Source organism: Salvelinus namaycush, chromosome 14, assembly GCF_016432855.1.
Source record: "Salvelinus namaycush isolate Seneca chromosome 14, SaNama_1.0, whole genome shotgun sequence".
NCBI classification, from domain to species: Eukaryota; Metazoa; Chordata; class Actinopteri; order Salmoniformes; family Salmonidae; genus Salvelinus; species Salvelinus namaycush.
In genome coordinates this window covers 17,295,079-17,313,958 of record NC_052320.1, presented here as the reverse complement: position 1 = coordinate 17,313,958, position 18,880 = coordinate 17,295,079, and the positions used below count along the sequence as shown (strand labels likewise).

The following is an 18,880-nucleotide window of genomic DNA, read 5'->3' as shown; positions in this document are numbered from 1 at the left end:
ACTCGGACGATGCTGGGCCAATTGTGCGTCGCCTCATGGGTCTCCCGGTCGCGGCCGGCACGGGTATCGAACTAGCATCTGTGGCAAAGCAGTTTTCACTGCGATGCAGTGTCTTAGACCATGCACCACTCAGGAGGCTCCATCCACAAAGTTTTTAATGCTTATCAATTGCCTTGCACAAAGTATAAAAATACTAAGATACTACTTAAGCTGGACTCTGAAAGAATTTAATTTAAATGTTAATTGTATTTTTTGATCACAGAAACAATGAGAAAATATTGAACAATAAATAAATAATGAAATGTTACATAAAGCAGCCTGTGTAATCATCTGCCAGAGAGTAGCCCCAATCGGCCTGAGACCCAAGTAATACATTTGGGCCAGATAACTCTCACCGGAATTGTCCCGAGCCCCAAGTAATACATTTGGGCCAGATAACTCACACCGGAATCGGCCCAAGCTCAATCCCTGCATCCTAGCCATAAGTAATACTGCCTTAGGCGGCCCAGACTCGGGCCACATGACGTCGGCCGAGTCTGACTCTCAGGTGCCCTGACTCAGACGGAATTCCACAGATCCACTGTGCTAGCTGGGTTGACATCAGAAGATGTACAGGGTGTGTTAAGGGGTGGTGTCCCATCCTTTCATGCTGTTGGCCTGAAGTAGGACTAAATAGATTTAAATAGTGTAGTAGAGTGATGTGTGTTTTTATGTAGTTTTTTGTGAGTGTAGTGTAAATGGTAGGGTATTTTTATTTATTTAATCAAAGTATAAGGGAGTTATACTCCAGTCTAGTAGGTGGCGGTAATGCAAAATGTATTGGATGCCAACCGCCTTTAAACCTCATCGAAGAAGGACAGGGGCGAGGAAGGAAAACGAACAAAAATGCTGTAAACTTATGTTAAGTCGTGCTGACTTGATTAAAATGCAAGTAAACAGTACCTTTCGCGTTGGAGTTAATAGTACAAGCTCATAGAAAGGGTAACACATTTGGAGGCACAGCTGGGAGTTATTTACATGTGAGCACCGGCCCATATTCATTGAACGGACAACGAGTGAGAGACGTTTGAGAGTAACTAGCTAGCTAACGTTAGCGGGCTAACCACGCAACGGATTTCTAGCTATCTTGCCATTTCCTCCATTGTCGTTGTTTCCACGTGAGTAGGAAAATATGAATCGAGAAAGGGAAACGTTGTTGGATGAAATCGAACAGAGTTTATGGACTTTAACTGAGGACAATTTACGGCACCTGTGTGTACGTTGTGGAATAGGAGGTGTAGATGACTCTGAAGTGAAAGGAAAGAGCCGTCGCGCATTGCGGCGCAAACTGATTCAAGATTACTGTGAGAAGGAGGATTTAATGGAATCAGAGGACGAGGGAATGTTTTGTCTGTTACAACTGAAAGACGAAATAAAAGTAATATCGGACTCGGAGGATGCTGCAAAACGTCTGCCTACAAGTCCTAGCCAGTCGGCACCAACGACGCAATTGGACAGCGAACCCAGCGGAGAGACAGGAGCTGCGGCAGGACGAAAAGAGGAGGTAGGGGCTCCTCAGTCCAGCAGAAAGGTGAGCCCAGCTACTGAAAGGCACACACCACAGAGAGAGTGAGGTTAGTATGCCCAGTCATAAAGACTTTTAAAATCCATGGACAGATAGATCAGAAAGCTAAGCTCAGCTTCAGCAGCCTAGAACATCAGATTGAAAATGTACTGAGAAAAGGATACACTGAATTAGAAATCATAGAAGCAGTACTCAGAGCTGTGAGCCCAGGGCTTTAAGATGAGGTGTTATCTGTAGGGAAAAACAGACATTCTACACACTAAGGCAAATCTTGAGGACACATTATGCAGAGAAGGGCGCCACTGAATTGTGTCACAAGGCAACAAAAAGAGCCGGGAGAGTCTGCCTTGGACTTCCTAGTCTTCGACCTGAGACAGTGTTATCAGCCTCAGCTCGTGCCCAATCAGGAATTAAATATGGGTGAGTTAGTCAAGAGCCAGTGCCTGCAGACCATTGTTACTGGATTAACAAACTATAACGTCAGGACAGAGATGAGAGTGCATCTCCAGAATGTTAACACCAGTGATGAACTGTTGCTTGAGAAAATGCAAATTGCTCAGGGCAATGAAAGCGAACACATGCAAAAGGCCAGGATTTGACGTGAGTTCACACCCACATGAGTGAACGCAGTACAGAGTGAGGATAATGGGGATAACGGAGAGGAATGTGCACAGGCAGAGCCCCCACAGACCACAGTCCGAAAACAAAATAAATACAATCCCCCTCATGAGTAAAATTGATGCACGCGATCAAAGAACTGACATGTAGCATCATTAGTACAGTTAGTGCAAGGCCAGGGTGACAGTTAGGAATTGCTCCAACAGAAAACCAAGTACAACCAACAGAGAGAAGAGAATTCAAAAGTTATGAGACTGGTCAGCAGACTGGTCAGCATTGCTACAAATGTGGCGGTGATAGCCATTGGGCAGTAGGATGTAGGATCAGGGGCAACGCACAGCCATCGGGGAAACGCCTGAGGGTCACAACCATGGAACGGTGTGTGACCTTAGTCTAGTTCCATCCAGTGTTGCAGCGGCTGCAGTGTAAAGGGAGAGAGAACCTCAGAGTTTAAGATGTGTTCATAAAGCTGCCTATTTTTCCAACAGGATCATTAGAATCAGCACCAACCTACATTTAAGACTGCTCGCAAAATGAAAGACCACAACTCACCTTGTCCCATGACACAGAGAGAGTGGGGACCAACTACTCCAGCTACCCCAGAACATTGTAATGTAGCACAGCTCATTGGAAAAAAATGTTAAGTGGTGTTATTTGCAGGGTGTAAATACGCAAGCACTATGAGACACGGGCTCAGGTATCCATCATAAGTGAGGAATGGAGAAAACAAGCACTATGAGACACGGGCTCAGGTATCCATCATAAGTGAGGAATGGAGAAAACAAGCACTATGAGACACGGGCTCAGGTATCCATCATAAGTGAGGAATGGAGAAAACAAGCACTATGAGACACGAGCTCAGGTATCCATCATAAGTGAGGAATGGAGAAAACAAGCACTATGAGACACGAGCTCAGGTATCCATCATAAGTGAGGAATGGAGAAGGCAAGCACTATGAGACACGGGCTCAGGTATCCATCATAAGTGAGGAATGGAGAAAACAAGCACTATGAGACACGGGCTCAGGTATCCATCATAAGTGAGGAATGGAGAAGGCAAGCACTATGAGACACGGGCTCAGGTATCCATCATAAGTGAGGAATGGAGAAGACCAGCACTATGGGACACAGGGAATCAGGTATCCATCATAAGTGAGGAATGGAGAAGACAAGCACTATGGGACACAGGGAATCAGGTATCCATCATAAGTGAGGAATGGAGAAGACCAGCACTATGAGACACAGGGAATCAGGTATCCATCATAAGTGAGGAATGGAGAAAATTGAATTTGCCACACACACAAATTAGACCTCTGGCAGAAATCATGAGCAATTACTAGGGTTGCACATTTTGTGGAATATTCAGAGGTGGAAACTTTCAGTGGGAATATATGGGAATTAAAGGAAATATATGCACATTAATATTAATACCATTTAAATGTAGATGTTTTTTGCATTGGATATATTTACCATATCATATGGAGACAGAAACATACACATTTTATCTTATCATAAGTAGACTTAATTAAAAATGATTAAATCCTTCCAATAGAACCCCCCCCCCCCCCCCATTTAGTTACGAATTGAACTTTAATTAAATGAGTTGACTCATGGGATGATTTCACTGAACAACAAAGGAAAGGGAATATTGAATGATCCATCGCATCTCCCAAAAACGTTTTCAACATGCATCTGTTAAATGATAGTCTAGAAACTAAAGCTTTGGTTGTCTTCCTCTCAGGCTTCAATGTCTTCTCCCTGGACCTCTTCAATGTCCACCTCTTGAACATCAGACTCTGAGGTGGCTCCACCAGGTGGCTGATGAGATATGTTGTTACGGCTGCCATATTGCATCTCCATCCCAAAGCCCTTGCTTGGAAGTGTACTTTGCCAGACTGCCAAGAACCTTGCACTCATCCAGGCCAAGGTGGCGAGACACGGTAGTGATGACACCATAGGCCTTGTTGATCTCTGCACCAGACAGGATGCTCTTGCCAGCATACTTGGGGTCCAACATGTATGCTGCGGCGTGTATGGGCTTCAGGCAGAAGTCGTTACGCTTTTTGATGTATTTCAGAACTGCAGTTTCCTCTGCTTGAGCAACAGTGAAGTGGGCAGGGCAGATTTCTTCTCTTACATCTGCAAGCAGTCTGAACATCAGACAGGATGGCTTTGTCTCCCTCAATCCGTGCAATGGCTACTGCTATAGGTTTCAGGAGTTTCAGGCTGCTTACCACTCTCTCCCAAAATACATCATCCAGGAGGATCCTCTTGATGGGACTGTCTGTATCGGCAGACTGTGATATGGCCATTTCTTGGAGAGACTCCTTCCCCTCCAGGAGACTGTCAAACATGATGACACCACCCAAACGTGTTTTGCCAACAGCTTCAATGTGGTGCTCTTATTCTTCTCACTTTGCTAGGTGAGGTAGATTGCTGCTATAACTTGATAACCCTTCACATACCTAACCATTTCCTTGGCGCTCATGTAGAGTGTATCCATTGTTTTCAGTGCCATGATGTCCTTGAGGAGCAGATTCAATTCATGAGCAGCACAGCCAATGGGTGTGGTGTGAGTGTAGGACTCCTCCACTTTAGACCAAGCAACCTTCATGTTCACAGCATTGTCTCTCACCAGTGCAAATGCCTTCTGTGGTCCAAGGTCATTGATGACTGCCTTCAGCTCATCTGCAATGTAGAGACCGGTGTGTCTGTTGTCCCTTGTGTCTGTGCTCTTGTAGAATACTGGTTGAGGGGTGGAGATGATGTACTTAATTATTCCTTGCCCACGAACATTCAACCACCCATCAGAGATGATTGCAATAGTTTGCTTTCTCTTTGATTTGCTTGACCTTCACTTGATCTCTGTTGAACTCTGCATCCAGCAAATTAGTAGATAAAGCATGTCTTGTTGGAGGGGTGTATGCTGGGCGAAGAACATTAAGAAATCTCTTCCAATACACATTGCCTGTGAGCATCAGAGGTGAACCAGTTGCATACACAGCTCAAGCAAGACATTCATCAGCGTTTCTCTGACTACGTTCCTCCATTGAGTCAAAAAAAACTTCTGATTCCAGGAGGACCCTGAGCTGTTGCTATCGATAAGGTGTCTGATTCATACTTTTCAACTCGAATAGAAGTAGAGAGACTTTTGTCAGAGGTTGCTTGTTAGCGCTGAGGGAACTTTATGCACTTGGCCAGATGATTCTGCATCTTTGTTGAATTCTTCACACATGATTTGGCACAGTATTTGCAAATAGCTATCTGACTTTAATCTCACACTGAAGTATCGTTCTGAAAATGTAAACACCGACGCAGACTTTCTGTCACGTTCTTCTTTGCATGCTGAACATTACGTGGAAGAATGCACAGAGAAACACTCACTTGAGATGGTAAAAGCAACACTCAATAATGTTCATGCACAACAGCATGACTGTGTAACTTGGATATCCGCAGTCACACTAAGGCCATCAGTGCAAGAGGAGCTGTTAAGGTGGGTGGGAACAGTTACAGACCGACTGTCTCCACACGATCTCATGCAGGCTCAGTTAAAGGATGCTGCTCTATGGAGAATCTTGGAACTGAAAAGGCAAAGGACAAAGCCAAAACCAACAATGTCAACAAAAGTCATGCTAAGTCAGTTACTGCAAGAGTGTAACAGGCTCCATGTCTCACCAGAGGGATTATTACAAAGAGAAACCGCAAAAAGGACAAGTTGTGGTACCAAGTCAGTACAGAACACTAAATGACAAGTACTTAGGCACTGAAATGGCCCATCTAGGAACAGAAAGAGTTTTGAACTTACTAACACGAGAATGCTTTTATTGGCCGCGCATGCAACATGGCATTGAACAATTTATCACTAAAGTGTGTATCAAACAAAAGAAACCCAGTGTAATAACTAGGGCCCCAATGTAACATGTACGAGCTACAGCTCCTTTCCACATGATTTCAATTGACTGTGCTTTTGGAGAAAAGCAGAGGGTGCTACGAGTACATTTTAGTTATTTTAGATAACTTTACAAAATATGCACAAGCCTACCCCACCAGAAATAAGTCAGGGAAAACGGCAGCAGAAAAGCTTTTCGAGGACTTTTTCCTAAAGTTTTTGGCTTTGTCATAAACCATCACGATCAGGGAAGAGAGTTTGAGAATCAGTTCTTCAGAGCCTTCCAGAACCTCTCAATATTATCCACAGGGGAATCCGGTGGAGAGATTTAACCGTACACTATTGTCAATGTTGCACACACTAGATGATGATAAAAAGGTAAACGGGTGATTATCTAAACAAGGTCATTCATGCATATAATTGTACCACAAGTGAACCTACTGGATTCTCACCACATTTGCTGCTATTTGGAAGGGCTCCACTGCTACCTATTGACCTTTTCTTTGGGTTACAGATAAAGGAACAGGAGAAATCATGCTAAGAAGTTGCAGCAACAGATGGCGGAAGAGTATGATATCGCCATAAGAAACATGGAGAAATCAACAGCAAAGTTAAAAGCCTACTACGATCGGAATAAAATTTGTTTGGTTCTGTTCTCAGGGGATCATGTACTGGTGAGGAACATGTCAGAACGTAGGACACCAGGAAAGCTATGATCACACTGGGAGGACCAAATACACATGGTAGTAACTAGGAAAGGCGACCGCCCTGTCTAGGAGGTCAAACCCGAGAGGGGTACAGACAGGGCCTGGGTTTTGCGTTGCAATATACTCTTGTCAGATAATTCTCTACCATTTGAGGAACCAGTTCAAGCACCGGGTAGTCTGTGGAGAAGGGAACCGCCCCAGCGTAGAGGTCTGTGGAGAAGGGAAATGCTGAGAGCGCTGAGTCTGAGAGGTCAGATGAGGATTCTTATCCAGTATTCATCAACAGGCCACTTATGGATGACGAGAGCAGACAGAGTAGCACACAGCTAGTATCCGATAATAGTGAGGAACAGGGTCAGACTGATAGAAACTTCACTGTGAAGGAGTGCCAACCTGTCCTCAGGGTGACCCCGAAGAGGACAGGGGTTCAGCCTGGCAGAGGAGGCCCAGAGACATCCTAACCTATAACAATTTAGTGCTGCCAAGCTCTTAACAGGATACGAACAAGAGATTCTCTGATTATTATTAATAAACAGTACCTTTCGCTTTGGAGTTTATATTATAAGCTCATTGAAAGAGTAAAACAAACATTTGTTGTAGCCATCAATGAGCTTGCTGCACCCGCTACTGACAATGTTGCCAATTTTCCAGCAGCTAACTGCTCTAATTCTTCAATGTTTGAGGGGTGCCCTCCACCAACTGCTTTTTTCAGTTCTCGCTATAGGTTTTGGATGTGATTCAGATCTGGACTCGTCGCTGGCCACTCCAGAACAGTCCAGCATCTCTTGTTAACGATTCCTGGTTGCTTTTTGATGTGTGTTTGGTGTCGTTCTCCTGCTGGAAGATCTACAACCTTTAATGAAGACCCAGTTTTGGACAATGTGTTGAACATTGGACTCAAACAGCTGGTAATCTTCTGATTTCATGATGCCTTGTGCACATTCAAGGCCTCCAGTACCAGAGGCAGCAAAGCAACCTCACAGCATTATCAAACCTCCCCCATCTTTTATTCTAGGGAGAGTTATTTTCATTGAACACTTAATTTGGTCACAAGTAAACACAACACTGATCTGTATTGCCAAAGAGCTATAATTTTGTTTAATTAGTCCATAGTACATTTGTCTCCCATGTCAACGAAAACATCCAATCTCTTGTTCAGTTCACAGGCATGCTACCTGTGCTCCCTCTAGAAGTCCTGGAGGAGATGCTCCTAAATGTCCCTCCACAGCAGGTGGTGTGTGTCTGTCGACTTGTGTGTCGTGAGTGGAAAGAAGTGGTGGACAGTGATTCTCTTTGGAGAGAGAGGTGCCGAAGAGAAGGATACCAGACATATGTGACTAAACTACCTAAAGACTGGCGTTTGTTTTACTTCTTGTGTAAGAAGAGACGTAATCTTCTCAAGAACCCCAGAGCAGATGGTAAGAGTCGAGACCACAGAAATGTCTAAATTCTCTGTGTATGGGGGGTCCTGTTATTAACCCCAGAACCCACATTTCAAATCCCTCCTTGATTTTTTTTCTCCAGATAAATTCAAGGGCTGGCAAATTATTGAGAATGGAGGGGATAAATGGAAAATAGAGTCAGTGGAAGAAGTGCCGCTTCCTGACAACACGGTCCAAAAATACTTTGCGACTTCTTACTCGTGAGTATACTACTATACCATATTAGTTTTTCAGTGAGAGAATATCACTTGGTCCCACTTTGTTTCACATCCACATTGGTGTTGTATTTCTTTTCCAGCTCTTATAATACATTTGAATTGTAATAATACCTATGATGCAAGATGGATACAGTGCAATTGACAATGACCTTGCTGTCTAGCCCAGGGGTGGGAGCCACAAAAAAATCTGAACTCATCATGGGAGTCCTCAGTGGCTCGCGGGCCTGCATACCCACATCCATACCCCCAGCTTGCGAGCAAAACATATTAGCGGCCCTCTTGACAGTGGAGAGAAAAAGTTTTAGATTTAATTTCCTGCAATTCTACACATTTTGCCATGGGGCATAGAGAAATTGTAGTGGTTTTAAATCAAGAAGGCATTTTGCAATGGGGAGGAAAGAAAAATGCAGTTCTACAGCGTATTTCCAGCAATTCTCCAACTTGTGCCAAAGGGTGGAGAGAAATGTTTGCGGTATTTAATATGAATGATGGTGACGAAATAATACGGTAATACGACGATGATTAAGACAAGTTTATGGATTAATTTACCAACTTTAAAGGTTTTTGCTGACGTAGGCTAATTGAGTGACTGACATAAGAGAGAAACTGCTGATGCACAACCTAATTTTGAGATTGCACCTTGTGTATTCTGCTATTTACATTTTATTTAACCTTTATTTAACTAGGCAAGTCAGTTAAGAACAAATTCTTATTTACAATGAGTTGCCCATCCCTGGTCTAGCCGATATGGACACTTAGATGGCTGCCTACTATCAACCATGGTAAATGTGTTGGCTGTGTGTGTCCTCTTGTCTTTGGTTCATCTCAGGACCTGCAGGAAGTCTCAGCTGATTGACTTGGAGAAAGAGGGTTACAGGCCTTCTTTCATGGATGACTTTCAACCCGACATCATTATATCCGACTGGTGAGAGGAATATTAGAATTTTGTCATTCAGTGTCTGCTACTCTACTTGTCAGAGGAATAGACTACTGTACAACTTGTATGTTTGTGTGTCCATATCAGGTATGCTCCACGGAGGGAATGTGGCGCTAAATATGAGATCTGTGTTGAGTTGCTAAATCATAAGAAGCAGCCAATTAAGAAGTTTAGTCCAGGAACTGTCATCTTTCAAAACTGGGATGATCATAAATGGAATCAGGTAAACGGTCAGACTTTAAGATAATTCTCCATATACATGGGTCTGTAAATGGCTGAGTACACAATCAACAATGTGGTTTCTCCTTGTCTTGTGTTTTACTAAGATTTTGTGTGCATTAGACATTTTCAGTGATTGCATTGCAAGATGTTTGTTTTATTTATTTGCACACAAAAAACTATTAAAAGACAAACAGTGCAGATAAAAACAAGGTAAAAAGGTGTGCATCTGAGGTTGTAAACCCAAGAAAGAACTATATATTAGTATCAGTCAAGGTTTGGACACTTACCCATTCCAGGGTTTTTCATTATTTTTACTATTTTCTACATCAAAGACATCAAAACTGAAATAACACATATGGAATCATGTAGTAACCAATTGAAGAAGAAAAAACTTTTTATATTTGAGATTCTTCACAGTAGCGACCCTTTGCCTTGATGACAGCTTTGCACACTCTTGGCATTCTCTCAACCAGCTTCATGAGGTAGTCACCTGGAATGCGTTTCAATTAACAGGTGTGCTTTGTTAAAAGTTAATGTGGAATTTCTTTCCTTAATGCGTTTGAGCCAATCAGTTGTGTTGTGACAAGGTAGGGGGTAGTATACAGAAGATATCCCTATTTGGTAAAAGACCACGTCCATATTATGGCAAGAACAGCTCAAATAAGCAAAGAGACACGACAGTCCGTCATTACTTTAAGACATGGGGAACATTTCAAGAACTGAACGTTTCTTCAAGTGCAGTCGCAAAAACCATTAAGCGCTATGATGAAACTGGCTGTCATGAGGACCCGGACAGGAAGGGAAGACCCAGAGTTACCTCTGCTGCAGAAGATAAGTTCGGTAGAGGTAACTGCACCTCAGATTGCAGCCCAAATATATGCTTTACAGAGTTCAAGTAACAGACACATATCAGAATCAACTGTTCAGAGGAGACTGCGTGCATCAGTCCTTCATGGTCAAGTTGCTGCAAAGAAACCACTACTAAAGGACACCAATAAGAAGAAGAGACTTGCTTGGGCCAGGAAACACGAGCAATGGACATTAGACCGGTGGAAATCTGTCCTTTGGTGTGATGAGTCCAAATTTGAGATTTTTGGTTCCAACCGCTTTGTCTTTGTGAGATGCAGAGTAGTTGAACGGATGATCTCTGCATGTGTAGTTCCCACCGTGAAGCAAGGAGGAGGAGGTGTGGGGGTGCTTTGCTGGTGCCACGGTCTGTGATTTATTTAGAATTCAAGGCACACTTCACCAGCATGGCTACCACAGCATTATGCAGCGTTTTGCCATTTAATCTGGTTTGTGGGACTATCATTTGTTTTTCAACAGGACACTAACCCAACACACCTCCAAGCTGTGTAAGGGCTATTTGACCAAGAGAGAGGGGGATGGAGTGCTGCATCAGATGACCTGGCCGCCACAATAACCCGACCTCAACCCATTGAGATGGTTTGGGATGATGAGTTGGACTGAAAAAGCAGCCAACAAGTGCCCAGCATGTGTGGGAACTCCTTCAAGACTGTTGGAAAAGCATTCCAGGTGATGCTGGTTGAGAGAATGCCAAGAGTCTGCAAAGCTGTCATCAAGGCAAAGGGTGGCTACTTTGAAGAATCTCAAATATAAAATATAGATTTTTGGAGGTTACTACATGATTCCATATGTGTTATTTCATAGTTTTGATGTCTTTACTATTATTCTACAATGTAGAAAATAGTAAAAATAAAGAAAAACCCTTGAATGACTTTTTCCACATTTTGTTATCAAATGAAATGTTATTGGTCACATACAGGTGTTTTAGCAGATGTTATTGCGGGTGTAGCGAAATCTTGTGCTTCAAGTTCCGACATTGCAGCAATATCTAAGTAATATCTGACAATTTCACAACATATACCTAATACACACAAATCTAAGGAAGGGAATTAAGAATATATAAATATATGGACGAGCAATGTCAGAGCCACATAGAATAAGATACAGTAGAATAGTATAGAATACAGTATATACATATGAGACGAGTGCAAGATATGTAAACATTACTAAAGTGACTAGTATTCCATTTATTAAAGTGGCCAATGATTTCAAGTCTGTGAATATAGGCAGCAGCCTCTCTGTGCTAGTGATGGCTATTTAACAGTCTGATTGCCTTGAGATAGAAGCTGTTTTTCAGTCTCTCGGCCCCAGCTTTGATGCACCTGTACTGACCTCGCCTACTGGATGATAGCGGGGTGAATAGGCAGTGGCTTGGGTGGTTGTTGTCCTTGATGATCTTTTTGGCCTTCCTGTGACATCGGGTGCTGTACGTGTGCTGGAGGGCAGGTAGTTTGCCCCCGGTGATACATTGTGCCATACCAGGCGGTGATACAGCCCAACAGGATGCTCTCAATTGTGCATCTGTAAAAGTTTGAGGGTTTTAGGTGACAAGCCAAATTTCTTCAGCCTCCTGAAGTTGAAGAGGCGCTGTTGCGCCTTCTTCACCACACTGTCTGTGTGGGTGGACCATTTCAGTTTGTCAGTGATGTGTACGCCGAGGAACTTGAAGCTTTCCATCTTCTCCACTGCGGTCCCGTCTGTGGATAGGGGGGTGCTCCCTCTGCTGTTTCCTGAAGTCCACGATCATCTCCTTTTGTTTTGTTGACGTTGAGTGAGAGGTTATTTTCCTGACACCACACTCCCAAAGCCCTCACCTCCTCCCTGTAGGCTGTCTCGTCATTGTTGGTAATCAAACCTATTACTGTTGTTGTCTGCAAATTTGTTGGAGGCGTGCTTGGCTACGCAGTCATGGGTGAACAGAGTACAGAAGGGGGCTGAGGGCGCACCCTTGTGGGGCCCCAATGTTGAGGATCAGCGAAGTGGAGGTGTTGTTTCCTACCTTCACCGCCTGGGAGCGGCCGTCAGGATTTCCAGGACCCAATTGCACAGGGCGGGGTTCACACCCAGTGCCTCGAGCTTAATGATGAGCGTGGAGGGTACTATGGTGTTGAATGCAGAGCTTTAGTCAATGAACAGCATTCTAACATACGTATTCCTCTTGTCCAGATGGGATTGTGCAGTGTGATGGCGATTGCATCGTCTGTGGACCTATTAGGGCGGTAAGAAAATTGAAGTGGGTCTAGGGTGACTGGTAAGGTGGAGGTGATATGGTCCTTGACTAGTCTCTCAAAGCATTTCATGATGACAGAAGTGAGTGCTATGGGGCGATAGTTATTTAGTTCAGTTACCTTTGCATTCTTGGGTACAGGAACAATGGTGGCCATCTTGAAGCATATGGGGACAGCAGACTGGGATACGGAGAGATTGAATATGGCCATAAACACACCAGCCAGCTGGTCTGCGCAAGCTCTGAGGACGCGGCTAGGGATGCCATCTGAGCTGGCAGCCTTGCGAGGGTTAAGACGTTTAAATGTCTTACTCACGTCTGCCACGGAGAAGGAGAGCCCACAGTCCTTGGTAGCGGACCAGGTCAGTGGCACTGTGTTATCCTCAAAGCAGGCAAGGAACAGGTTTAGCTTCTCAGGAAGCAAGACGTTGGTGTCCGCAACGTGATTGGCTTTCCTTTTGTAGTCTGTGATTGTCTGTAGTCCCTGCCACATATGTCTCTTGTCTGAGACATTGAATTGCGACTCCACTTTGTCTCTATACTGACGTTTTGCCTGTTTGATTGCCTTGCGGAGAGAATGACTACTCTGTTTGTATTCTGCCATATTCCCAGTCACCTTGTCGTGGTTAAATGCGGTGGTTCGTGCTTTCAGTTTTGCGCAAATGCTGCCATCTATCCATGGTTTCTGGTTAGGGTAGGTTTTAAGTCAGTGGGTACAACATCTCCTATACACTTCCTGATAAACTCAGTCACCGTCTGTGTATTCGTCAATATTATTCTCGGAGGCTGCCCGGAACATATCCCAGTCCGCGTGATTAAAACAAACTTGAAGCGTGGATTCCAATTGGTCAGACCAGTCTTGAATAGTCCTTAGGACGGGTACTTCCTGTTACGTTACAGCCTTGATATAAAATGGATTAAACAAAAAAATTTCCTTAGCAATCTACAAACAATACCCCATAATGATAAAGCGAAAACAGTGTTTTTGAATTTTTTGGCACATTTTATAAAAAATAAGCAAATACCTTGTTTACATTAGTATTCAGACCCTTTGCTATGAGATTTGAAATTGAGCTCAGATGCATCATGTTTCCATTGATCATCCTTGATGTTTTTCAACTTGGAGTCCACCTGTGGTAAATTCAATTGATTGGACATGATTTGGATATGCAAGCACCTGTCTATATAAGGTCCCACAGTTGACTGTGCATGTCAGAGCAAAAACCAAGCCATGAGGTTGAAGGAATTGTCCGTAGAGCTCCGAGACGACAGGTTTGTGTCGGCACAGATCTGGGGAAAGGTACTAAAAAATGTCTACAGCATTGAAGGTCCCCAAGAACACAGTTGCCTCAATCATACTTAAATGAAAGAAGTTTGGAACCACCAAGACTTTTCCTAGAGCTGGCCGCCCGGCCAAACTGAGCAATCGGGGGAGAAGGGCCTTGGTCAGGGAGGAGGCCAAGAACCCAATGGTAACTCTAACAGAGATCCTCTGTGGAGATGGGAGAGCCTTCCAGAAGGACAAACATCTCCGCAGCACTCCACCAATAAGGCCATTTATAGTAGAGTGGCCAGACGGAAGCGAGTCCTCAGTAAAAGGCACATGATAGCCTGCTTGGAGTTTTCCAAAAGGCACCTGTCTGATGAAACCAATAATTGGCCTGAATGCCAAGAGGAGACCTGGCACCATCCCTACGGTCAAGCAAGGTGGTGGCAGCATCATGCTGTGGGCATATTTTTCAGCAGCAGGGACTGGGAGACTAGTCAGGATCAAGGGAAAGATGAACGACGCAAAGTACAGAGAGATCCTTGATGAAAAACTGCTCCAGAGCGCTCAGGACCTCAGACTGGGGCGAAGGTTTACCTTCCAACAGGACAACGACGCTAAGCACACAGCCAAGACAACGCAGGAGTGGTTTCGGGACAAGACTGAATGTCCTTGAGTGGCCCAGCCAGAGCTCGGACTTAACCCGATCTAACATCTCTGGAGAGACTTGAAAATAGTTGTGCTGCAACTCTCCCCATCCAACCTGACAGAGCTTGAGAGGATCTGCAGAGAAGAATTGGAGAAACTCCCCAAATACAGGTGTGCCAAGCTTGTAGCTTCATACCCAAGAAGACTCAAGGCTGTAATTGCTGCCAAAGGTGCTTTAACAAAGTACTGAGTAAAGAGTCAGAATACTTCTGTGATAATTCAGTTTTTTTATATATATATATATATATATATAAATTTGCAAACATTTCTAAAAAACATTTTTTGCTTTGTCTTTTTTTGTATTGTGTGTAGATTTATGAGGGGAAAAATAGTATTTAATCCATTTTAGAATAAGGCTGTAACATAACAAAATGTGGAAAAAGTCAAGGGGTCTGAATACTTTCCAAAAAGCACTGTACACTGACTGGTAATGTACAGTTGAAGTCGGAGGTTTACATACACTTAGGTTGGAGTCATTAATACTTGTTTTTCAAGCACTCCATAAATGTCTTGTTAACAAACTATAGTTTTGGCAAGTCGGTTAGGACATCTACTTTGCATGACACAAGTCATTTTTCCAACAATTATTTACAGACAGATTATTTCACTTATAATTCACTGTATCACAATTCCAGTGGGTCAAAAGTGTACATCATTAAGTTGACTGTGCCTTTAAACAGCTTGGAAAATTCCAGAAAATGTCATGGCTTTAGAAGCTTCTGATAGGCTAATTGACATAATTTGAGTCAATTGGAGGTGTACCTGTGGATGTGTTTCAAGGCCTACCTTCAAACTCAGTGCCTTTTTTGTTGACATCATGGGAAAATCAAAAGAAATCAGCCAAGACCTCAGAAAAACAATTGTAGACCTCTGGTTCATCCTTGGGAGCAATTTCCAAATGCCTGAAGGTACCACGTTCATCTGTACAAACAATAGTAAGCAAGTATAAACACCATGGGACCACGCAGCCGTCATTACCGCTCAGGAAGGAGACGCGTTCTGTCTCCTAGAGATAAACATACTTTGGTGCGAAAAGTGCAAATCAATCCCAGAACAGCAGCAAAGGACCTTGTGAAGATGCTGTAGAAAACAGGTACAAAAGTATCTATATCCACAGTAAAATGAGTCCTATATCGACATATACTGAAAGGCCGCTCAGCAAGGAAGGAGCCACTGCTCCAAAACTGCCATTAAAAAAAGCCAGTTTGCAACTGCACATGGGGACAAAGATTGCACATTTTGGTGAAATGTTCTCTGGTCTGATGAAACAAAAATAGAACTGTTTGGCCATAATGACCATCGTTATGTCTGGAGGAAAAAGGGGGACGCTTGCAAGCTGAAGAACACCATCCCAACCGTGAAGCACGGAGATGGCAGCATCATGCTGTGGGAGTGCTTTGCGGCTGGAGTGACTGGTGCACTTCACAAAATAGATGGCATCATGAGGGAGGAAAATTATGTGGATATATTGAAGCAACATCTCAAGACATCAGTCAGGAAGGTAAAGCTTGGTCGCAAATGGGTCTTCCAAATGGACAATGACCCCAAGCATACTTCCAAAGTTGTGGCAAAATGGCTTAAGGACAACAAAGTCAGGGTATTGGAGTGGCCATCACAAAGCCCTGACCTCAATCCTATAGAAAATTTGTGGGCAGAACTGAAAAAGCAGGTGCGAGCAAGGAGGCCTACAAACCTGACTGTTACACCATCTCTGTCAGGAGGAATGGGCCAAAATTAACCCAACTTATTGTAGGAAGCTTGTGGAAGGCTACCAGAAATGTTTGACCCAAGTTAAACAATTTAAAGGCAATGCTACCAAATACTAATTGAGTGTATGTAAACTTCTGACCCACTGGGAATGTGATGAAAGAAAAAAAGCTGAAAGAAATAATTCTCTACTATTATTCTGACATTTCACATTCTTAAAATAAAGTGGTGATCCTAACTGACCTAAGACAGGGCATTTTTTCTAGGATTAAATGTCAGGAATTGTGAAAAACTGAGTTTAAATATATTTGGCTAAGGTGTATGTAAACTTCTGACTTCAACTGTATATACAAAACAGATTGTTCCCAATTAAACAAAGCATACTAATTACAATTGAACATGAAAATATGGTCTCTTCAATGATCCTCTTCCATGTTTCAGATGACTCATGTGTTCAAGAATTATGGACCAGGTGTGCGGTACATCCGATTCATTCATGGAGGAAAGGATACTCTGTACTGGGCCGGCTGGTATGGAATTCGGGTCACCAACAGTAGCATCGAGATCTGCCCATCGGTGGACAGATAGCTTTCGGTGTTCCCATTTACTCTCCCAAGAGGTGACATGTGAATATTGTGCCCACCTGCAAGCTTAACTTTAGCATCTGAAACGTACCTTAGCATAGTGTACACCTTGTTCTGTCTTTTCTGCCTTTGGCACCCTGTTTCCATGTGGATATAGATGATTCTAGCTATAGAATATATACTTTTTTATATATTAATATTCATTTTCCCCTAGTCTGATTTAGTGCCTGTTTTTGTCCACTGTGTTCTAGTGAGTCCTTGTGGACACTGTAGAGAGAAACAGAAGACAAGAACGTGTTCCTCAGTCTTATCTTTCAGTGATGGGGTTAGAATATTTTGTAGCTTAAACCGTAAGAAGGATATAGCCACATTTGTAGTAAGAAAACAGAAACCACTGTTTATTACAACCACATCTAGCTGCTGTCGTCAAGGCAAAGGGTGGCTACTTTGAAGAATCTCAAAATATATTTTGATTTAATACTTTTTTTTGGTAATTACATGATTCCATATGTTATTTCATAGTTTTGATGTCTTTACTATTATTCTACAATGCAGAAAATAAAGAAACCCTGGAATGAGGTGTCACCTTTTGACTGGTAATGTACAGTTGAAGACGGAAGTTTACATACACTTATGTTGGAGTCATTAAAACTCGTTAAAAAATATATATATATATTTTACCCCCCTTTTTCTCCCCAATTTGTAGTAGTTACTGTCCTGTCTCATCGCTGCAACTCCCGTACGGACTCGGGAGAGGCGAAGGTCGAGAGCCATGCTTCCTCCGAAACACAACCAAGCCGCACTGCTTCTTGACACAGCGCACATCCAACCCGGAAGCCATCCGCACCAATGTGTCGGAGGAAACACAGTACACCTAGCGACCTGGTCAGCGTGCACTGCGCCCGGCTCGCCACAGGAGTCGTTAGTGCGCGATGAGACAAGGATATCCCTGCCGGCCTAACCCGGACGACGTTGGGCCAATTGTGCGCCGCCCCATGGCCTCCCGGTCGCGGCCGGCTGCGACAGAGCCTGGGCTCGAACCCAGAATCTCTGGTGGCACAGCTAGCACTGCGATGCAGTGCCTTAGACCACTGCGCCACCCGGGAGGCCTTAAAACTCGTTTTTCAACCACTCCACACATTTCTTGATAACAAACTATAGTTTTGGCAAGTCGGTTAGGACATCTACTTTGTGCATGACGCAGATAATTTCCCCAACAATTATTTACAGACAGATTATTTAACTTATAATTCACTGTATCACAATTCCAGTGGGTCAGAAGTTTACATGCACTAAGTTGACTGCCTTTAAACAGCTTGGAAAGTTACAGAAAATGTCATGGCTTTAGAAGCTTCTGATAGGCTAATTGACATCATTTGAGTCAATTGGAGGTGTACCTGTGGATGTATTTCAAGGCCTACCTTCAAACTCAGTGCCTCTTTGCTTGACATCATGGGAAAATCAAAAGAAATCAGCCAAGACCTCAGAAAAACAATTGTAGACCTCTGGTTCATCCTTGGGAGCAATTTCCAAATGCCTGAAGGTACCATGTTCATCTGTAAGTATAAAAATCATGGGACCACGCAGCCATCATACCGCTCATGAAGGTGATGTGTTCTGTCTCCTAGAGCTGAAAGTACTTTGGTGCGAAAAGTGCAAATCAATCCCAGAACAACAGCAAAGGACCTTGTGAAGATGCTGTAGGAAACAGGTACAAAAGTATCTTTATCCATTGTAAAACGAGTCCTATATCGACATAACCCGAAAGGCCGCTCAGCAAGGAAGAAGCCACTGCTCCAAAACCGCCATAAAAAAGCCAGACTATGGTTTGCAACTGCACATGGGGACAAAGATCATACTTTTTGGTGAAATGTTCTCTGGTCTGATGAAACAAAAATAGAACTGTTTGGCCATAATGACCAT

The 18,880-nt window shown here is 43.4% G+C and overlaps 1 protein-coding gene across 1 annotated transcript; it reads left to right on the top strand.

Moving 5' to 3' along the window:
- Positions 1–859: 859 nt before the first annotated feature.
- On the top strand, positions 860–17,471 carry LOC120059211 (F-box only protein 44-like). Its single transcript, XM_039008081.1, has 6 exons — positions 860–1,570; positions 7,938–8,196; positions 8,303–8,420; positions 9,268–9,363; positions 9,463–9,598; positions 16,815–17,471. The coding sequence occupies exons 1-6, from the start codon at positions 1,172–1,174 to the stop codon at positions 16,959–16,961; spliced, it is 1,155 nt and encodes a 384-aa protein (XP_038864009.1). The 5' UTR covers positions 860–1,171; the 3' UTR covers positions 16,962–17,471.
- Positions 17,472–18,880: the final 1,409 nt, after the last annotated feature.

Coding starts and splice junctions, on each gene's coding strand:
- LOC120059211 (XM_039008081.1), top strand. CDS start 1,172: ATGAATCGAGAAAGGGAAACGTTGTTGGATGAAATCGAACAGAGTTTA. Junction 1,571..7,937: donor CTCCTCAGTCCAGCAGAAAG/GTGAGCCCAGCT, acceptor TCTCTTGTTCAG/TTCACAGGCATGCTACCTGT. Junction 9,364..9,462: donor GACATCATTATATCCGACTG/GTGAGAGGAATA, acceptor TGTCCATATCAG/GTATGCTCCACGGAGGGAAT.